The sequence below is a fragment of the Leptinotarsa decemlineata genome, unplaced genomic scaffold, assembly GCF_025532065.1.
Source record: "Leptinotarsa decemlineata unplaced genomic scaffold, Ldec_3_MD MMD2_tig00078422_RagTag_RagTag, whole genome shotgun sequence".
Taxonomy (NCBI): Eukaryota; Metazoa; Arthropoda; class Insecta; order Coleoptera; family Chrysomelidae; genus Leptinotarsa; species Leptinotarsa decemlineata.
This window is the reverse complement of record NW_027412747.1, coordinates 11,193,731-11,216,479: the sequence shown is the minus strand read 5'-3', so window position 1 is coordinate 11,216,479 and position 22,749 is coordinate 11,193,731. Positions and strand designations below refer to the sequence as shown.

Sequence of the window (22,749 nt, the reverse complement as noted above, 5' to 3'; positions counted from 1 at the left end):
ATCGTGTGGTAACTTTTGAAGAGTTTGAATCAAAATTTTGGAACGTTATCGAAATACTACCATGTTTTACTTGGTTTTTGGTTGGCTCTTTTTTACGTTACCTACTTGAATGAATTTCCACACATCCACCGTGGAATAAAATATTTCCAACAAGACGGTGCCCCTCCCCATAATTGAGTAAGAATAAGGAAACATTCAGATGCAATATTCACAACAAAATGGATTGTGAACAATGTACCAATTGCTCAGCCACCTCGAATCCAAGATCTCATACCTATACATTTTTTGTCTGAGAATACATGAAGGATAAAGATTTTCCGACTCCTAGTACAGATATCGACCATCTCCAACAAACAATGAGAAATGCGTGTTAAAGCATTAATAGCAATGGTAGGAATAGATAATTCATATGCATCCATCAAGGATGTTGTCAATTCGGTCATATAAATTATTTTGTCTTGTAGAATTCATTTTCTGTTTTGCTTTTATTTTTCCCAAAAAGTCACTATGAAATAAATTATTTCTTTCGCTTCATTGTTGTCACTGATGATGATACTCATTTTATATGGAACGCTATGAAAATATGAAGTGTAGTATAACACGGAATTATGATTTTATTGCTCCACCTAAATTTGTAATAAAAAAGATAAAAATTCTATCAAAAATATATCGTCACATCATTATAGTGCATTTTTTTAATTTAATTCCGTTCGTAAAAAGCCAAAAACAGCATATTCAGTTGTCCCTGTATAATTGGAGAAGGGCGGAAGTTCTTGTAATTTTTTATACATGTACCGTTTTCCACGAAAGTTATCTTTAGCGATGTTACCACATGATAAAGAAACGGCCTGTGGGTCAATAAAATTTTTTCACAGGAATTCTTGGACTCAAAATTAAACGCTCTAACACGTCGATTTTTCATTCGAGGCAAAATTGATTTTTATTTTTTTGTAACACTACAATTCCGCCTCACAATTGATTCATTATTAAAAAGTTTCAAATGTAACAATTAGGTGTCCACGTCGATTCCATTCTTCGAAAATTTCAAATTGTGTACAATCAATATCCATGCCATAGTAAAATCACTATGGTTTTCTTAGGAATTACTTTGAAGAAACGACGAGAGCTAAAAATAATATCAGCGCAGGAATGTTAGCTTACGCCTTTTGACATAAAAACCAGCAACAAAACATCCGGTTATTTTGCCCTTTAAAAAACGAAGTATGTTTCTAAAAACTCGATTTACTAGACATTGTCGCATTTGTCGTACCATCATTTCGCATTTTTCGAAAAAATCACAGTACATCTAGTGCTCTGTTGAAAATGACGATATTTTTGTAGCCACCGATACTGAAAAGGTCACTCTTTTTTTGTCTCACGATTACACGCTAAACTTGGTTTTTTTGGTTTCAGTATGGAGGCATGTGACTTTATTAGTTCATTTTAAAAAAATAGAAAGCAATGTGTTGTGAGGAAGGGTAGTCAGTCTGATAATATGAGTGTATGTCTATCTACACATCTGACTTCTCCGAGGTCCTTAAGTTATTCAACATTCATACATATTGAGACGACACTAACTTGTACTACTCCGATAAAGTAAATCAGCTTATTGATCACGAAACATCACTCCATAATGATATAAAAAATCATGTTCACATTTCGCAGCAACACTGTCTAAACCTTAATCCTAGTAAATCATCTTTAATAATTTTTGGAAAAAGCCAAAGATCGTGAAAGGGCCATAGATAATATCGATTTGTATATTGATGGACATTCTGTGGAATTGCCTGACAAAATAAAATGTTTAGGACTTCATATAGACTACAACCTCAGATTTGTTCATCAAGTCAATACTCTCATTCAAAGGTCGTACGGTACTCTGGAACATCTGTATTGAAACAGATACTATCTTAGTAGGTCTCTCAAAATTACCTTTTCAGACGTACTGATTCTATCTATGCTTGATTATTGCGATGTCGTCTATGACCCTTGTATCGATTCCATATCTTCTGCAAGAATTCAGAAAGTACAGAACGCCTACATTAGGCTGATATTCAGTTCGAACAACAGAGAACATGTGACCCCTTCCATCAATCAACTTAAGTGGTTAAAAATGCAAAACAGAAGAGAATTGCATTTCGATTTTTTCATTCACAAACTGATAAAAAAACAACAACCCACTTATTTGGTAAATAAACTCCTTTCCAGACATCAGATACACTCAAGAAACCTTAGATTTAACAATAATTTTGACATTCCGAATCATAACAGCACTATCTATGAACGATCCTTCACGTATCATGCTGTAACAATGTATAATTCATTCAGTGAATCTTTGAAAAATTCATCACTACCGCTATTCAAAAGTAAACTTAAAACTGAATTGCTCAGCCAACAGTGATCCAAACATAAACATTTGAATTTAATCTCAGGTACTATTGTCCTGAAGTTGCCATTTATTTTTTGTAATGTTTCTTTTTTTTTCGAACGTGGTTGAGTGGAAGAATAACGGTTTGCTAAACTCCGCCACGTAAAATAAAGACCATTTATTATTATTATTATTATTATCATTCATATCTTCGAAATTATCACCGTTAGTTAAGAGCTTCTAGCAACATTCATTTATTCCAAAAATAATTATTCTGCAGAAGAAACAACACGACATCTTAACCCTTCGCTACCCGCAACTTTTTTTTAAATACGGGTATCCGCGCTGTATCTCTCAGATTGAATTACATTTCAAAATGAAAACGAACTAAGAAATGCGAATTTTTATTATCTGTATGATTCGGAGCAATTATTGCACACTATGGGTAAATGTAGACATAAGAATTTTTTACATTTCACACAAGAATATCTTGTTAGTCTCTATTTTTATAGTCTTCACAACTGCCTCGTTCATTGTTGCTGTCAGCAACTCTACTCGACGTTTTCTTCAATTTGTAGTAATTCTCTAATTCTGTCTCAAATTTGTCTTGTTACGTTAACATTTGCAGCACGTATACGTTAATGTTCCGCCACGAGCTGAAAAGACAATTTTTCTAAAAACAATCTGCGTCGTGAGGGTGAGTAGAAACCAATGGAATGTGCAGGTGAAGCCTGAAGTGTGATAAGGGGTATCAGTTCCGAAGGTAGATCCGTACTCATATTGAGTTTAAATACAACAATAGAATCGTATTGATAGTTATGGATTTGATGTTGATAAAAATCATATGAAATCTGTTAAAATCTGTATTTCCGTTAACCAGCTGTCACCCCCCTTACGAAAGACAACTCTCAAAATCGAAGAATAACAAAGTTCTATCTTTTAACGTGTTCATAAGGTTTGTTTTTGACCATTTTATGTACAGTTGAGAAAGGAATTTTGGTCAAATCTGATGTTGCTTGTAATAGTTTCTTTTCCCTCAAAACCAAACTTGAGATGTAGATTCTTATATACATTGAAACATACTCTCTGTGTTTCTACAAGGTGTAACTAAATAAGTGTAAAACATTCAAGGAGGCGATTCCTCATCGAAAAAAAGATAGGATCTCTCATATAAAGAAACTTCATTGGAGCATCCCTTGTTAAGATATAGCCCCTTAAAGGGGATACATCAAACTTCTATAACAATTTTTTTCACAAACACTGGAAAAGTTACAATATTGAAATCAACCTGATGTTTTGTACTACCTAGAAGACACTTAGACAGTAATTTATTTGGTTTACCCCATGGTTGTAAGAGGTGGAAAACGCAACCCCACATATTCGCTCAAATATTCCTGGAGTCTCTCTGATTACCCTGCACCCCTCTACATCGCGAACAGGAGTACGATAAACCAAATGCTGTGAATGGCCCCAAATGAATAAATCAAGAGGATTGAGATTCGGGGATCGAGCGGGCCAGTTCTGTGGTCCCCCTTGACGTATCCACTGATTTGCATATGTTTCAGTTAAATGCTGACGTGCTACTTGACTAAAATGGGTAGGAGCCCCATCATGCATATGAAACATGTCCCGCCCAAAGGAACTTCCTCCAGCAGTACTGGATGCTCTTCTCTTAAAAATTGAACGTATGCATCACCATTTAATCGAGGAGGTAAAAAATGAGGCCCAATTGAATCATTCCCAATAACTCCGAGCCACACGTTAAGAGAAAACTGTTCTTGATGGTTAGTTTCGACAATAGCGTGAGGGTTTTCATCAGCCTATATGTGGTAATTATGAAAATTAATAATCTTGTCCCGAGAAAAACTACATTCGTCTGTGAACTCTATCGTCTTCAGAAAGTCACAATTTCTTCCAATAATATCCAGCATCCAATTGCAAAATTCAAGACGGTTCGGAAAGTCTCGCCGTAACAGTACCTGTACTCGTTGCAGATGGTAAGGGTATAAGAGTTGTTCCTTTGAAATTCGAAATACCGTCATATGATCAACATTTAGCTGGGAAGCAATCTTTCTAGTACTGGTAGTAGGTTGTTCTTCAATCAAATTGAGTACTACTTCTCGATGTTGACCACAATCCTGCGTTCTTTTGTCGAATGAACCATATTCTCGTAATCATTGATGAAGTCGAGCAAATATTCTATGTGAAGGATGCTGCCGTTGAGGATACAATTCAGCATATCTTCTAGAAGCTTCTAACCCATTCCCCTGCGACAGACCGTAAACGTAATGCATATCAGCCATTTCCTCATTTGTGTATGCCATTTCAATAACAAGTGAATTATTAAAGTAACAAATTAGGAACAGAACAACAACACACAATTAGTATTGATTCAATTTCGAAAATTTAGAAACAGCGTCATTTCAATTTAATTGTCACTATCGCTAGATAGATTAGTTCCGTATTTTCGCATTTATGACGATGTATCTCTGTAGTTGTTCGTGAAATAATTTTTTTCTGCGAACTGGTTTATTTTGGGCAAAAACCCAAAAGACATTTTTTGTTTAGAATGAAACAAGCTATCGGAAATAAATTTTTAAATGGTAAACAAATAATAAGACAAAAAGTTACACTGGAAATGAATTTTAGGGGTTGCGTTTTCAACCCCTCACAACCATGGGGTAAACCCAATAAATTTCTGGCTAAGTGTCTTTTTGGTAGTACAAAACGTCAGGGTTATTTCAATATTGTAACTTTTTTAGTGCTTGTGAAAAAAATTGTAATACAAATTTTATGTACCCCCTTTAAGGGGCTTTATCTTAACAAGGGATGCTCCAATGAAATTTCTTTATATGAAAGATCCTATCTTTTTTCCGATGAGGAATCACCTCCTCAAATGTTTTACACTCATTTAGTTACACCCTGTATATTCAAATGCATCCGAATCTCATTCACTGGTTTTTTTTTTCCGCATTGTTCACCATCGCTATTGGAATCACTACACAGAAAAAGTCTGCGTTGTTATCACACTCATTATTACTATTAGTACTTGTCCACAGACGCGACATTTTAAACAGATAACAGAAATTTCAAGTAATGATAACTGCACCAATATCGAATTCCAACACTCAAATCGCGATCAGTTCCTAAACTGAACACGACGGCGATAACCATCCCCGCATTCCCGATTTTTATTCGTCACCGTAACATGACTTCAAAGTTGATTTTATGACTCTGCAGCCAATCATAAAACTGGGTTAGTAAAAATCATCCAATACGGTCCGCCAAGTCTACAGTCCCTGTGGACTAGTTCGCTGCCGGTTCATTCCTATGTATTGGTTTTTTTGGCCTTTGAGAGTGCCGCCAACTTTGAATGTGCACAATATCGCTTACTTCGACTATATCCATTTCTTTCTCAAAATCATTGTTGGAGAAATAGAAAGCCAAACACTTTTTTCTCAGAGAACCTATCTCTCCCAAGAATATACTCTTTTCAAAATTAATGAAATTTTGTTACGAAAAATATTTTCCACTATTAAATCATATTATCAAGTGCTGAAAAGTATGCTTCTTTGACTTCAGTTAGTTATGTATAATATAAATGATATGTAATCATTGGGAACCCAAATCATAGTCTCATATTATAGAACGGGTATGTTCACCGAACGCGATTAGAGAGTCGTCAACTCCTCCTTCTTCCTCCTTCACAATCAGATTCTTTGTCCAGGGAAGCCTTTGCGACAATTTTAATATATTTTTCAGGGAAATATCCTTTGAATATTCATTTCAATGAAAAGTATCAATCTGCAAACGAAGCAGAAAGGATTATATCTGGGAATATGAGACTGGAACGAAAAAAATCTTCGAGTAATATCATTTACGAACGAAGTTTCAAAGGATTTTGATTATGTAGAAATCATTATTCTTGAGTTGATTGGATTGGGATTCATGATATGCTTGTGTGCCATTCTGTTCGATATTTTAATTCGTCCAACTGCTGTCGCATTGGAATCTTTTACTCTACTTATTCAAGATTATGTTTCACTCACATTCAAATACGGTAGAAAGCAGTACTGAAGTTTTTTTAATTTGAAGTTTACGAATATAGCCCTTCAAGAAAAAAGACTGGAACAGATTTTCTTCTATAACAAAAACATGTCAGTTTGAATGTATAGAAGGTCGTTCACAATGTACCAGTCAGATGCAAGATGTCAATTCGTCTTTTCGGCCTCGAATTAATCCAAAAAAATTGGAAAGTCATTTTATTTTTTATTTCAATGAGGACCTTTCAAGAAATCTCTTGAAATCTTTATCACTTTAGAGTTTTCAGTTTCCATTATAGTGGTCTTCTGATTCATTAATTTCTGGTTAGCAATTTCTGAAAATTCTGGATTGGAAAAATGATCGTTAATCTGTTCAAAAAAAAAATCTGTTTAGAATCTGTTTTTCCGTCAATCAGCTGTCGCACCTCTACGAACGATAACCTTCAGAAGTCGAAACTTGTGCGAGCTGAGGACTAACGAGGTCTTACATTTTAACGTATGATTCCTAACACGGGTTGTACCATAGCAAGTGAAAATCGATCGTTCAGCCCGGGGCTTGAACCATCGAACAACACGGCGGCCGATTTGAATGAGTGAACAAAGCACCGACCGGCTGCCGGTCGGTAGCCTGTCGGTTCGAGTAAGGAATTTCCGATTATTGTTCAAATGAAAATTATCATCCTCTTTCAGTAGAAATCGTTAAAATGGCAAAATCATCTTAAAAACTCCACATTACAAAATAATGTGATATTGAAATTTGCGTTTAGTAAATGGTAGATTTTCAGTTCCTGCAGATCTGAGAGACATCTTCTGTAAGCTACTTTTTTGAAAAAAAAAATACGAAAAAAAATGATAGTCGGATTTTACCGATTCAAGTTATGTGCGAAAGAATATGAACGAAGAACTTGTACAGATGATATGAGAGGATAGAAAAAAATCACATGAAACCAATTAGCCTAGAAGTAATCCGGATACTTCAAAAGAGAAATGGAGATTTTGGAAATAATTCTTGTACCAACTTCTCATGCACATTATCAGAATCGACGTGAAACTCAATTGATACTAAAATAATGGAAATATCTAGATTTTCCCAATATGAAATGCGAATAATTCAATAGCTGTAGATCTTTATAAAAAAATACAGATCAGTGAAATCATTTCTCACCTAGGCAGCGCCGAATATCTGTTTCGGCATTGAATGTTCATTTCATTTCAATGACATTGTGAATGAAAAATAGATCTCTATCGAATTTTCAAGGAAGGCACGTACAATATAAAGTGTTCGGGCTGGTTTTCTCAAATGCTAATACTGTTTCTTCATTTTTCAAAGAGAATAAGACAAACAATCTGCGCTAGAAAGTAATATAGTTTTTACATTTCCAGCAGAAAGGTGGTCTTTCCGTATTAAACAGAATGAATGTCCGGGGTGGTTTTCGATAACAGACAACAAAAATGAGTCGATGGTATACATGAATGATTTATTATTTCCGTGGTGAATAAAACTTCCGCTATTTCAAGTCAAAGGCAAGTACGTCAAAGGAACTTCGGTATATGACCTGGAAACTGGATTGTGGATCTACACTCAGAACAGGGATTGAACTTTGAAACTGAATTATACGGGAAATAATGAAAATTTTATGAATAAAGAAAACTTCATCAGTGGGTGGAATAATCTAATATTACAATGAAAGCATCAACCAGTGACTCTTCATTCGAAAGCACCAGCCTTACAGAAATATTTTTCAAACGCTCAAAGATCTGCAGAAGTGGCTGATAAATACAATCAGACACGATTCAACTAAGTTCATTTCGGAAATACGAAATTTTACGAGTGGAAAAATGCTCAAAAAGTGTAGATCAGAGTTCATTTCGAGCTAACTCAGACGAATACTACCTTTGAAATCATAGAGAAAAATCCCAAACCTTTCTTCGATATTCAACGAAAGTCATTTTTTGTGGAGGAAAAATCAGTTTTTTATCGACCTTTTTTGGGTATTTGTTACCTTCCACAATCTGAAAAATATAAATATTATAATAGAGAACTTTATACAAGTCTAGAAGGGCAAACTTTTTAGTTTACCCCGATAAGTTATTGCATAAAAATCAAAGTATTTTTCGCAAAGAAAAATCTTCTATTTATCAGTAACCTGTCGTATTTAACAATTTTGCCTATCAAAAAAATTGTTGAAAAATAATACTTATCTTTTACGTTTCGGATGCCAGAATCTGCCTCCGTCTTCAGAAATGGATAAAAAATTCAAATATTTTCGTATATATATATATATATATATATATATATATATATATATATATATATATATATATAACAGAATAATTAGTGACTGGATTAACTATAAATCGATTTAATTCGTGAGGTTGCAGTCAATAGCTGGGCTGTTACAAAGAAAACTCTTTGTTATATGTCAAGCTTTCGGTATATTTCACACCTTCGTCAGGACAACTACAATAATAAGATTATATATCTTGTAAAAAATATATAAATATGGAGAACTTACTAACGTGAGAATAAAATATAAAATGGTTCAAAAACAGATAGAAAAACATTAATAAATGACAGTTGAGAGACATCTTCTGTAAGCTACTTTTTTGAAAAAAAGACTGTTAATGTTTTTCTATCTGTTTTTGAACCATTTTATATTTTATTCTCACGTTAGTAAGTTCTCCATATTTATATATTTTTTACAAGATATATAATCTTATTATTGTAGTTGTCCTGACGAAGGTGTGAAATATACCGAAAGCTTGACATATAACAAAGAGTTTTCTTTGTAACAGCCCAGCTATTGACTGCAACCTCACGAATTAAATCGATTTATATATATATATATATATATATATATATATATATATATATATATATATATATATATATATATATATATATATTTGGCATGGCTATGGGTTCCCCTTTATCTCACATCTTGAGTAACATATTTATGGAGTATTTTGAAGAATCTTTTGTTGAAACTTATCAGAATGGTCCCAAAATTTGGTGGAGATACTTTGACGATATATTTGCTGTTTGGAATAGAAACCATGATGACCTGAATGCTTTTTTGAATTATATCAACGAGCGGGAGCCGACAATAAAGTTCACAATATAAATTGAACAAGATGGTCGACTACCTTTCCTTGATGTAATGTTAGAGACGTCATCAGATCAATTTGATACAAATGTTTATCGGAAGAGAACACATAAAAATAGATATCTTCACTACACATCAAATAATCATGCGAGTGTTGAAAAAGGTATAATAAATGACATTTACAAAAGAGCTAAAGCGATATGCAATTCAACTGAAAATCTCAATGAAGAAATATCATTAATTAAATCTATTTTGAAAGATAACGCTTATTCAGATTCGTTCATAAATTCAACGATAAATGCAATAGAAAATAAAGAGTCAATTAAAAGCCAAACGAACATACAAACAGCTTCACCAATTCAACAACATACAACTAAACAATTACCGACTCAACATCCACCGACACCTTTCACAACTAACGTTATACCTTACATTCCAAGACTATCTGAAAAAATAAGACGAATTGAAAATAGTTATGATGTTAGAACTACTTCCAAAACAAAAAATACACTGAGATCTATATTCACACATACAAAACCCAACAACACTGAAGAAAAAACAAAAAACTGTATTTATGAAATACCGTGTTCTTGTGGTAAAAGTTACATTGGTGAAACCTCGAGACCATTGGAAGTGCGTGAGAATGAACATCGAGATTACATGAAAAATAGACGATTGACAGGATCAAAATTATCAGAACACATTTTAAAATCAGACGGTGAACATCGGGTGGAATGGAATAGGACAAGAATGATTACCAATGAGCCTCATTCTAAGAGACGTAAGCTAAAATAATCAGCGTATATTCTCGTGTCTGGAGAGAATTGTATCTCGAATAGCTCCTCAGAAATAGACCGTACTTAGCTACGCATCTCGAAGGAAACTTTGGATAGTGGCGAAATGGCAACAAACTGATATCGGAGAGTACCTTGTATTACATCGAATGTTTCAGTTGTCAATCAACAACATTGACATAATTTTATATTTCAAAACTTCTTTGACATCCGTCGAAGAAGTAAAGAAATAAACTGTCAAAAAAGGAATAACTGCGAATATATTCGAATTTTATCCATTTCTAAAGACGGAGGCAAATTGTGGCATCTGAAACGTAAAAGATTAGTATTATTTCTTAACAATTTTTTTGATAGGCAAAATTGTTAAATACGACAGGTTACCGACAAATAGAAGATTTTTATTTGTGAAAAATACTTTGATTTTTACGCAGTAACTTATCAGGGTAAACTAAAAAGTTTGCCCTTCTACACTTGTATAAAGTTCTCCATTATAATTTTTATATTTTTCAGATTGTGGAAGGTAACAAATACCCAAAAAAGGTCGATAAAAATTTATCTTCTATGTTTTAAAAGAGTTGCTTGTGATGTTTGGAATAATAAATAGAAGGATGGCTTTTTGTGGAAGAATCCTAGCAATCTCAGAGTATGCTTGGAGTTAGAGTTTCAATATAACCATTATGAGGTCTAAATTGAGCTGTAAAGTTGCTGAGCTATGTAGAACTTTCAAGTTCAAAAAGTATGGTGAAAAAGTTCACGAGAAACTGACTTTGCTATGCCAGTAAAGTGGTTGTCTCACAGCAGACTGGTATCCAACTTATCACTGAAGAATCGAAATTGGTTGCCTCAACATTTTTATCTCTGAATCTCACACATTCAACTTCTCTAAATGAGAGCTGAAGCCTAGGTTTTTGAATCATTGATTTCTAATCGGTTATTGACACTCCATATCTTCACTAACTATAAAAATTCTTGTGGTGTGCTGTTGTTGGGGATAATATGGATTTTCGAACAACGCCTACTAACAGTTGCGCAAAAATCGAAAGTGTCGAAAACCTAACTAGGTTTGTTAATACTCACAACAGCTGCAAACTTGGGATAAATGAAAGCAAAAAAACGTCACAATCAGAGAATAAGGGATAAACTGCTTGCCAATACCAATAGGTCAAGATCCTACTGGTCGGTAGCTGAAGCTGTTGATCAGAACTTTACAAAATCCACAATTCCACCAACAACACAAGTGGATGGTTCAATTACAACAACAGCCATGGGAAAACCAAACCTACTAGCTGAACAATTTGCGTCCCACTCCACAGTCGAATTTCTGGTACCACCCACTATTCCCACACTAGAATCCACAATGCCGGAAATGACTCTTCGACAACATCTAGTCAGACGAATATCAATATCGACAAGGCCTCTGGTCCTGATGAAGTGCCCGTCATCGTACTTTGAGTGCGAAAATGAACTCGCCTCAGTATTTTGCAGACTTTTCAATATGTCTTACAGAAAAGGGGTTTTTCCTTCTTGTTGGAGCATTGCTCGCGTTCAGCCTTTTCCTAAAAAGGGCAAGAAAAATGTTCCAAATAATTAAAGACTGGTTGCCTTGCTATCAGTGATATCAAAAATCCTTGAGAAAGTCATAAACCACCATATCCTCAAATATTTGAAAGGCTCCAACGTCTTGAGCGATCTTCAATATGGATTTCGGAAACAAAGGTCAGTAGGCGACCTTCTATCGTATTCTCACTTGGAATAACGCAATCGAGAAACATGAAGAATCAAGAGCTGCTACGCTTGATATTTCTGGGGCTTTTGACCATGTGTGGCATGAGAGTTTTCTGGCCAAACTTCGATGCTATGGCTTGGCGGAAAATTTTTGGTATGGCCCTTCAGCTTCCTGAAAAAACGTTCCCTGCAAGTGGGCGTCGATGGTTATGTCTCAAATACTTTCACCATCAACGCTGTATTCCCCAGGGATCCATATTGTCTCCAACCCTCTCTTTATTGTATATCAACGACTTATTGGAAAGAAACCAGAAAGCCTGTATAGAGCTCTGCTGACGACAGCACACTTATCTCGTCATTTCATTTGGATTCCATGATATCGGCTACGGAGGCACATCTTCACCAGCAACAGGAGGTTGCATATCTTAATAAGGATCTAGAAGTGATTTCGAATTGGGGTGAAAGTAAGTAAATTCAATTCAATGCCACAAAAATCCTGGTGTCGGTTTTCTCCAAAAAGATGAATGTCTCCAAACCGGATATAATAATGTCAGATCACACAATTCCGCTTTCTGCTTCAATAAGTTTTTTAGGGGTTGAAATGGACACCAATATGTTTTGGCACAATCATTTTGCTGAAATTGCAAAGGCTGCTTCTCAAAAGCTTGGAACACTGTTTCGAACCAGAAACTGTACACACCTCAGCAACTTTTGATTTTTTATAAAGCTCAGATCAGACCTTCCTCGAAGTATTGTTCTCATTCCATCCAGAAAAGAGCCATCCGCCTGATTGGAGACATGAACATCACGCGAACATCACTTGATAGCCTGGAACATCGAGGAAAGATTGGAGATTTGTCTCTCTTCTATAGATACTTTCACGGAAAGTGTTCAAGTGACTTGGCACATTTGATTCCACCAAGACGGTTTATATCAGAAGTACGCGACGGACTGTGGCTGCTGATCGTTTTGAGGTTCAACTCAGTACACCTCAAACTTCACGTTTCTGGAGAACTGCGTTTATGTGAAATAGACTTCCTGGGAAAGTTTTTCAAATTGGATTTGATCTCCAGCGATTCAAATCCAATCGCTACTCTCGCACAGGCTGCGCTCTGAGAGCGCCATAAGGATTTTTCTGTAGTGATTTTGTGAACAAAGACGATCTGCCAACGAAAGGAGATTATGAAATTCCATGACATCGAAGATTTGGTAGACCCGGTCGATGCCCTTGGAAATATCAAGCGAAATCGCATGTGATTGCATCATTTCTGTTAATATTCTCCCAGCATTGCCACTGTACCATAATTGTGATGCAATAGCATCATGATATGTTGCAATTGTTTTTCATACCTTTTGAAAAAGCCTAGCTCATAATGTTCTTTCCAATACTTGAATCATTGCATATTGGTCATCATGGATCACTTTCTGTAACTATAACTGTGGAAATAAAGGAATATTCGAGAATATTTAACTATTCATTTTAAGGTACATTATTTCGTTTGAAGGTGATTGACAATGTTTCATGATGAATTTCACTAGTTCGGACTTCCATTGTCTACTATATAAAACGATTTGAAATCCATGAAACAACTAAAAAAGAAGAATTGAAAATGAATAGCTGCACCATAGGATTCTCCGCACTCACAGAGGCCATTGAATGTTCGCATTGCCGAGCACAAGAAACACACACAGCGAGGGGAAACCAGCAAATCAGGAATAGCAGACCATGTTTGGACCCATCAACACAACATGGCTTGGTCCCAAGCTGAGATCTTGCACAGAAAGAAACATTGGTTTAGGAGAATATTCAAGAAAGCCGCATACATGTTGTCCAACAACATATTCAGCCAAGCCAGCGTAGAAATACGCAACATATGGAAACCCATCATCAAGCGAAAAATGGCCAACTCCCGCCAAAACGGTCATCTCCCACGGAACCAGTGAAGCGGAAAATGGAAGTATTGTAGATACTAACAATCGAAACGTCGTGAACTAACGTGACTTGGAATCTCTCCACTTTTTATTTTTATTTTCTTCTCTTTATTTTTATTGATTCAATTGTTCTATTCTTACTTGTATTTTATTTCACTATTATTTTATTTCAGGTTTATTTTGGTTAATATAATTGTTATTTTCAGCTATTCATTTTCAATTCTTCTTTTTTAGTTGTTTCAGGGATTTCAAATCATTTTATATAGTAGACAATGGAAGTCCGAACTAGTGAAAGTATATTATCTCCATGTAACTCCAAAGGGATAGGCAGCGCATGCCAAGATAGCTCTCAGCAAGAATTTTGCCGACTTACTTATTACTTATCTTTATATTATGTCCAAAATTGAACAACATCTTCTTAAACAACATACTCAATGCCAGTTGTCACTAAAAGCTGTAGACATATAGAAAATGCAGTAATTTCAGCTTCATCGGATCAGAACCTGCCAATGAAATCGCTCTAGTCTTTGCCATTGAACATTGAACACCAGGATAGCAATAAGATTTATGGACTTCTAGCAGAATCTTCCAGGATTGGCTCACCCCAAGGCGTTTAATTCACCCTTGAAATCACAGTTGGTGTAGGGATGAACTACGATGTCTAACATGCCTTCTCACAGATCACTGTCATTTGAATCATCATTTGCAGAGTCTCGGACTGTCGGAAGACATTGGAAAATGAACGGCGGAGTACATACTTTGTGCCTGCCCCGCTGCGGACCGAATCAGATTTTCAGAGTTTGGCAGAGCCGCACTCTTACTATCTGCCCTGACAGATTACTCGCCATATAAACTATTCGGCTTCGTTGAGAAGCTGGGTTTATTTGGTGAGTGTGGATGGGCATGAGCCACAATGAACCCTCGCGGGTTGCGGTGGATGGCCGAACAGACCCACTCAATGTTGACCTAACCTAACGTAACCATTTCAGTGCGTATTCAAAATATATCATAGCAGTACCTTCCGTTAATTCATCCTGAATATGTGTTTATGAATCGTCTGGATACAATGAGAATATTCAAAACTCCATAAACTCATTACCTTTAATGATTCAACGTAAAATTGCTCAATTGAACCTGCATTATCACGTTACTGGAAAATAATGGGTTACACGGCTTTTGCGTTAGAAAAAGGTGTGGCCTATAAGCGTGCATCGTTCAATTTCCCTATATATTCATTAAACTTTACCGCCGCATGGAAATTTCATCAGCGAGCGTCAAAATGACCAAATTAATGGAGTTATAAGGACGCGTACCAATTTCCTATAGTTAGTTAACACTTTGATAACTTCTGCGGAATGAATCGAATTAGGGCATACCCTTCTCAAATAATTGGTTAATGTTCAGCTTGTTCAATAATGTACGTGACAAAAGTAAATTTATAGGATGCAAATTGTATTCGATTGTTCTTAATCCTGCAGAATGAGATGTTAAAAAATTCAATGTTAGCAGAAGAACTCCGTTTCTGAATATAGGTCTACCGATTATTCTATCGAATGCGATTTTTATAGCATTTCTATATATCGAACACGAAGCAAACTCGGTTAGGTGAGATGGTGAGAGTACGGCTCTGCCGAACTCTAAAAACCTGATTCGGTCCCCAGCGGGGCAGGCACAAGCAAACTAATACCTTACAGTTTTTCGTGAAATGTCAGAATATAACTTATTGAAGTTCTATTCAGACCTAACTAGAATAACTAAGTATCCTATCAGGTTTGTTAATGTTCGCAATAAATTCGAATTGAAGTTAAGAACTCCACAATTAGCGTTTCTAATATCTCTGATAACTACCTAAAATAGCAAATTTTGCACTGTAGAGTTGATTTTCAGAGAGAAACACCACCCACCCTCATCACTGTGAATTTAAAGAAGTCACGCTTTCAGACGAAAGAACATACAGACAACCAGCTCAACATAAAAAAAAAACATGAGAAATGGACCATCAACAATGGTGAAAGTATCCGAGATCCATATTGTTCATAATACTACTTTCAATATACATTAACAAACGATAACAAATCCAATATTTTACTCTGCTGACCACAGCACTCTTGTCGAAACATTTGTTATTGATGCACATTTTTGTCATCAACAAGAAGTTTCATAATCTAATGAAAATGTAGACAAAACAGGTGATTGATCACTATGTTGTCGTATGAAAATTGAAATTTAACAGACACAGTACTCATCTCCTGAAGACACCAACTTTGTTGGTTAAACTCGCGTCAAGAAGAGCATCGAAGTTCTGATTATTGGGAAAAGTACTTGTTTTTAGATTTGACAGAGATGTGGTAGGTAGACAAAATCTAGAAAATATTCACTGCCAAATTTGTTGTCCAATCATGGAACATCTGAGTGAAAATGTAATGTGTTACGACTACTGGACAAAACTATGTAACCAACTGGTGGGAATAAGTGAACATGAAATAACTAGATGAAATTATTATACAAGAATTGTTTCAAAATATTTCAATAACCGAAAAAAAAACTGATATGACTGATAAGCAAATCTGTCAACATGTTATTCTGAATTGTTATTTGTGTTTCTCAAACTGATGTTACAGAATTGAAGTGATATATATTTGATATTTTGAAATGAAAAGAAAACGTATGACAATTGCATCACAATAAATTGCTGATTTTTTCAGGCATGTGAAATGAAATAATTTCGACTATTTTATCAATTTTATTGTTCTAACAACCGGTATATTGTGTTATTTGGTTTCTGTAATTATTCTGAAACTTTTCATCGATGGGAAGTATTTTCTAAAAATTTGATGTGTATATGTTGCTCAATAAAATCATTATTCATATAATGAATTTTGTGAATTCCAGAATAGTTCCCTAGATCAGAAATCAGTCCCTGAATATACAGCTGAATAGACATTACTTTCAACCGACCAATTTCTGATGATGGTGTCCACTGCTACCAACTTCGAAGAGAAAAATAAACGAATTCCAAATGAAGACAAACGATTTGATCAGTATAATGACAAAAACATGAGTTTATCTGAGATCATGAAATTATTTGATAGGGAAAACTCAATGGGATAGTATTATTTAGCCATATAAATCTCAGAGAAAAATTGATATCAAGTGAGAAAAGTTCAAAAGCTTCTGGAAAAAAAAATGGTTCTATCTGTACAATTTCATCAGTTCGGACTTCCAATGTCCAATATTGAATAAAATGATTTGAAATCTCTGGAAGAATCATTAGAATAACAATTATATTGAGCAAAAAACCCTGAAATAAAATTACATTAAAATAAAATACCAGTAAAAAAAAACAATTTAACAAAAAAATTGGGTTTCCAAGCCAAGTTACTTCACGACGTTACTATTGTTAGTATTCACAATCATCTTCTAATGATGACTGGACTAATTTCTCCGAGAGATGACTATTTATGGATCATTCGAGTACTTTCACTTATCTCCTTGATTGTGGATACTAACAATCGAAACGTCGTGAATTAACTTAGCTTGGAATGTCCTAATTTTTCATTTTTTTTATTTGTTGTTGAATTGTTCTATTTTCTACTTGTATTTTATTTCACTGTATATTCATTTCAGGGTTTTTTTTGTTTAATATAATTGATATTTTAAGCAATTTTTTTTATTTTTCATTTGTATTGGTTCTTTCAGGGATTTCAATAGACAGTGGAAGTCTGAACCAATGAAATTCATCTTGAAACAATGTCAATCACCTTCAAACAAACCTATAGAAATACCTTGTGTTACAATGGCATGGCGGTATTTCCAAAAATATACTTTATGTTCTACATCGAATATGTTCTACATCTAGCAGTTAGAAACACAGTGACTTTTATCATCTCACACTTGAGTTGCATAAAATATTCGTATAATCAATATCCGTTGAATTCAATTGGAAATAATATTATCAATGTAAAGAAAAATATTCAAACAGAGGTGTTCACGAAACAAAAACTGAAAAACTTACAAAACGACTGCCCTCCTGAAAGTTGTAGATCATGTGCATATATCTATTGATAACAACAAACTCTATCTTCTGATATTATTGGACTACTCCAAGGCTTTCGAACGCATACACCTTGAACTTTCCTATGCTATTTTGGGCTACCTAAAGTTTTCAATGCATGCTATAGCACAACTGAAAAGTTACCTGTGCAATCGTTTCCAAAGAGTTGTGTATGATAACGAAAAATATGATTTGTTCTATATACATCTCGATTCCATTAATCACTGCAATTTGCAACCAAGCATTGTCACGCCGACAATACTCAGCTATACATGAAATTACTCAATAGATATTGTTCATCAAGATACATAGGGCTGTTCAACAAAGACAGCTACAGGCAAAGCAACAACGGGACTGTTACATTCGTCATGTTCTATAATATAAGAATCTGAGGAACTGAATGAAATGATAAAGGTAAGGATATAGGTTTGCACAAATTTCGAAGTCTCAGCAACAAACTTTGAATCAAAGAAGTGAAGCATTTTATGAATGGCATACACCCAACAAATGACCTTCATACATCAGTTCAGGAAACAAGCTTGTTCTAATGTTTGTGTGAGTATACGTTGAAAAAAAAAACACAAGAAGCGCATGAGTCTGTATGAGTGGTTCCTTGGGACTACGAAAAAATTTATGAGTCAGATGATTTCCAACAAGTTGCAAAAACCTTATTGTGGTCTACGAAGATGAAGTAGAGTAATTATTTGACAGACATAACGAAGGTATTTGATAAAGGCACTTCTTCCATACTGGAATACTTTTTTTCTGTACCCCATTTGCTAACCAAGCTAGTATCAACAAAAGATGACCAGAATAAAAATATTGAAATAACAAAAAAACAGTCATCTGCTGATGCAACTAACTTGGTAATCAAACGCGCGTCTGGTGTGCGGAAAAGTGTTTTCATCAGACCTGTTATACAATGTGTAACTGAATAAGTGTAAAACATTTAAGGAGGTGATTCCTCATCGAAAAAAAGATAGGATCTCTCAAATAAAGAAACTTCATTGGAGCATCCCTTGTTAAGATATAGCCCCTTAAAGGGGATACATCAAATTTCTATAACAATTTTTTTCACAAACACTCGAAAAGTTACAATATTGAAATCAACCTGATGTTTTGTACTACCAAGAAGACACTTAGCCAGTAATTTATTTGGTTTACCCCATGGTTGCAAGGGGTGGAAAACGCAACCCCTGAAATTTATTTCCAATGTAACTTTTTGTCTTATTATTTGTTTACCATTTAAAAATTTATTTCCGATAGCCAGTTTCATTTCATTCAAAAAATATATTTTGAGTTTTTTGCCCAAAATAAACCAGTTCGCAGCAATAAATTATTTTACGAACAACCACAGAGATACATCGTCATACATGCGAACTGGATTTATTGTTATTTTGTAGTTAGTACCTGTAGTTAGTAATAAACACAACTAATTTATTCTTAACAAAATACACAACATATAGAAATCATAGTAAATGTTCAATATTTCTACCTTCAGACATAACGCATGCGTCTAGACGTCGGCGCATTGAACCACGTATTCGCTCAAATTTTCCTGAAGTCTCTCTGATTACCCTGCACGCATCGATGATGCGGTTTCTTAAATCCTCTACATCGTGAACAGGAGTACGATAAACCAAATGCTGTAAATAGCCCCAAATAGAGAAATCGAGAGGATTGAGATCCGGGGATCGAGCGGGCCAGTTTTGTGGTCCTCTTCGATATGCATATGTTTCAGTTGAATGCTGACGTGCTACTTGACTAAAATGGGCGGAAGCCCCATCATGCATAAAAAACATATCCCTTCTGACGCCCAAAGGAACTTCCTCCAGCAGTACTGGATGCACTTCTCTTAAAAATTTAACGTATGCCTCACCATTTAATCGAGAAGGTAGAAATTGAGGCCCAATTAAATCATTTCCAATAACTCCGAGCTACACGTTAAGAGAAAACTGTTCTTGATGGTCAGTTTCGACAATAGCGTGAGGGTTTTCATCAGTCCATATGTGGTAATTATGAAAATTAATAATCTTGTCCCGAGAAAAACTATATTTGTCTGTGATTTCTATCGTCTTCAGAAAGTCACAATTTCTTCTAATCATTTACAGCATCCAATTGCAAAATTCAAGACGGTTCGGAAAGTCTCGCGGTAACAGTGACTGTACTCGTTGCAGATGGTAAGGGTATAAGAGTTGTTCCTTTAAAATTCGAAATTCCGTCATATGATCAACATTTAGTTGGAAAGCAATATTTCTAGTACTGGTAGTAGGTTGTGTTGGTGTGGTGTTCGTACTTCTCGATGGCGAGCGAGCGTTCTTTTGTCGAATGAACCATATTCTCGTAATCGTTGATGAAGTCGAGCAAATATTCTATGTGAAGGATGCTGCCGTTGAGGATACATTTCAGCATATCTTCTAGAAGCTTCTAACCCATTCCCCTGCGACAGACCATAAACGTAATGCATGTCAGCCATTTCGTCATTTATGTATGCCATTTTAATAACAAGTGAATTATTAAAGTAACAATTTAGAAAATTCACAAACTGACAGCGTCATACCAATTCAATTGTCACTATCGCTAATAGCGACCTACTAGATAGATTAGTTTCGTATTTTCGCATTTATGACGATGTATCTCTGTAGTTGTTCCTAAAATAATTTTTTGCTGCGGACTGGTTCATTTTGGGCAAAAAACCCAAGAGACATTTTTTGTTTAGCTATCGGAAATGAACTTTTCAATGGTAAACAAATAATAAGACAAAAAGTTATATTGGAAATAAATTTCAGGGGTTGCATTTTCCACCCCTTACAACCATGGGGAAAACCAAATGAATTTCTGGCTAAGTGTCTTTTTGATAGTACAAAACGTCAGGGTAATTTCAATATTGTAACTTTTTAGTGCTTGTGAAAAAAATTGTTATACAAATTTTATGTACCCCCTTTAAGGGGCTGTATCTTAACAAGGGATGCTTCAATGCAATTTCTTTATATGAAAGATCGTATTTTTTTTTGATGAGGAATCACATCCTTGAATGTTTTACACTTATTTATTTACACCCTGTATAATAGGATCATGTCATAGTTGTATCTCCCCGAAATTCGAGACAACAACCATAGTTACGCCTACATCATGGATATCATGAAATTTTTGAGTGTCTAATGAATGTTAATGTTCCAAACTCCCAGCATTATAAGCACCCCAAGTAAACTTACCGGAATTCCACGAATCCTTGGTGAAGAACAAGCGCCATGAAATCTCCAGCCATGTCATCCCTTTCTCCTGTCAGAAAAAATATTCCGTCGTAGGACTCGGGACGTAGTTCAAGACTCAGTTGGACGTGTTTGTAGGCCCCCCTCAAGGCAGGAAATGCCAACCAACTGGAGCCAGTGAATCTGGGGGATTGTATTTCTTTATCTGTAACAGAACAACAGAATTACCGAAAAATATAGTTGATGAAACGGCGTGAAATCATTTGAGAAAAATGTTTTATAGAGTGATTAACTTTGTTTCAGTTACTATATCTCCAATAGATGTAAGCTTATTTTTTCATAAACACCAGAGAGCTTGCGAGAGGCCATGAGTTGAGAAAAACTTCAACAGGAACTGTAATAGTTGAGCGCCACCAGGTTATAGAAGCACCTAAAATATCCAAACCATGGAAATTATAATTCATAGTCAGAAAATTACTTTTATGACTATGAAAAGCCTTTTGATTGAATGTGCGATGAAAACGAACAATCAAATTCTGAAATGATGAAGAGTTTCGTTTCTATTAGCAAAGTCTTGTAGCAGTTGTCAAACCAAAACCATAGTACTAGTACGATAGAATTATGAAAGCATACGTTATAATGTATTTTTGTTTTGATGAAAATGAAAATTGAAGAACAATAAAGTTGGAGTAGTAGAAAGCCAAAAACTTTCATTCCCAAAAAATTAATCACTCCTAAAAATATAACCCTTTCAAATCAAATAAAAAATATTAAGGACGAGTAGGCAGGTTTGCAGCTAGTGTTCTCGATGATAATAATTGATCACAATGAAAATGTATATGAAATGCATTAATTGCTTTTAGAAAAAAAAATGTTTTGCCTGTTATCTAGCGAAGAATGGACTGTTGAGACCTTCAAAAAGGGTCAGTAAATAATTGTTGAATACTTTCTGGAACTCTTTCATTTGGAGAACTGCGTTTATGTAAAATGAACTTTCCAAGAACGTTTTCCCGAATGGGTTTATTCTCCAGCGATTCAAATCTAATATGAATCGCTACTTTTGCATAAGCACCGCTCTTAGAGCGCTTAAGGATTTTTCTGTAGTGCTTGTGTTTTGTCTTCAAAAAAAGATAATATCATGGTCAAAATTTTATATCTATTTTCTGAACATCAGCAAATTTTCACCAACAGTATATTTTAGAAACTTCAGACCAACTTTTGTGAAGATATATACAAAGACAGAACCTTTACTGGATTCTCCAATGAACCCTCTTCCAGGAGTGTTTTTGTACACAAATAGGTTAGGTAAGGATAGGTTCCGATTTCTGTAATAGGTTAGGTTAGGTGTTAACCTTATCTATTACAGAAATCGGAAGAATTGACACAATACAGCTAGTTAGCAATAAACAGATCCAATTATGCTGTTGCACAAAATTTCTTTGATGATAGTTTGAAATGGCGTATGCCAAGACAAAAATTTCACGTCACATCAGTTGACTAGAGGAAATAGTGGT

The 22,749-nt window shown here is 35.0% G+C and overlaps 1 protein-coding gene across 1 annotated transcript in view; it reads right to left on the bottom strand.

Annotated features, from left to right (window-relative positions):
* LOC111515053 (pikachurin) overlaps positions 1-22,749 on the bottom strand; it is a 314,492-nt gene that overhangs the window by 127,814 nt on the left and 163,929 nt on the right. The window contains 1 exon segment of the mRNA XM_074186004.1: positions 21,239-21,440. Coding sequence (XP_074042105.1) covers positions 21,239-21,440 — 202 coding nt within the window.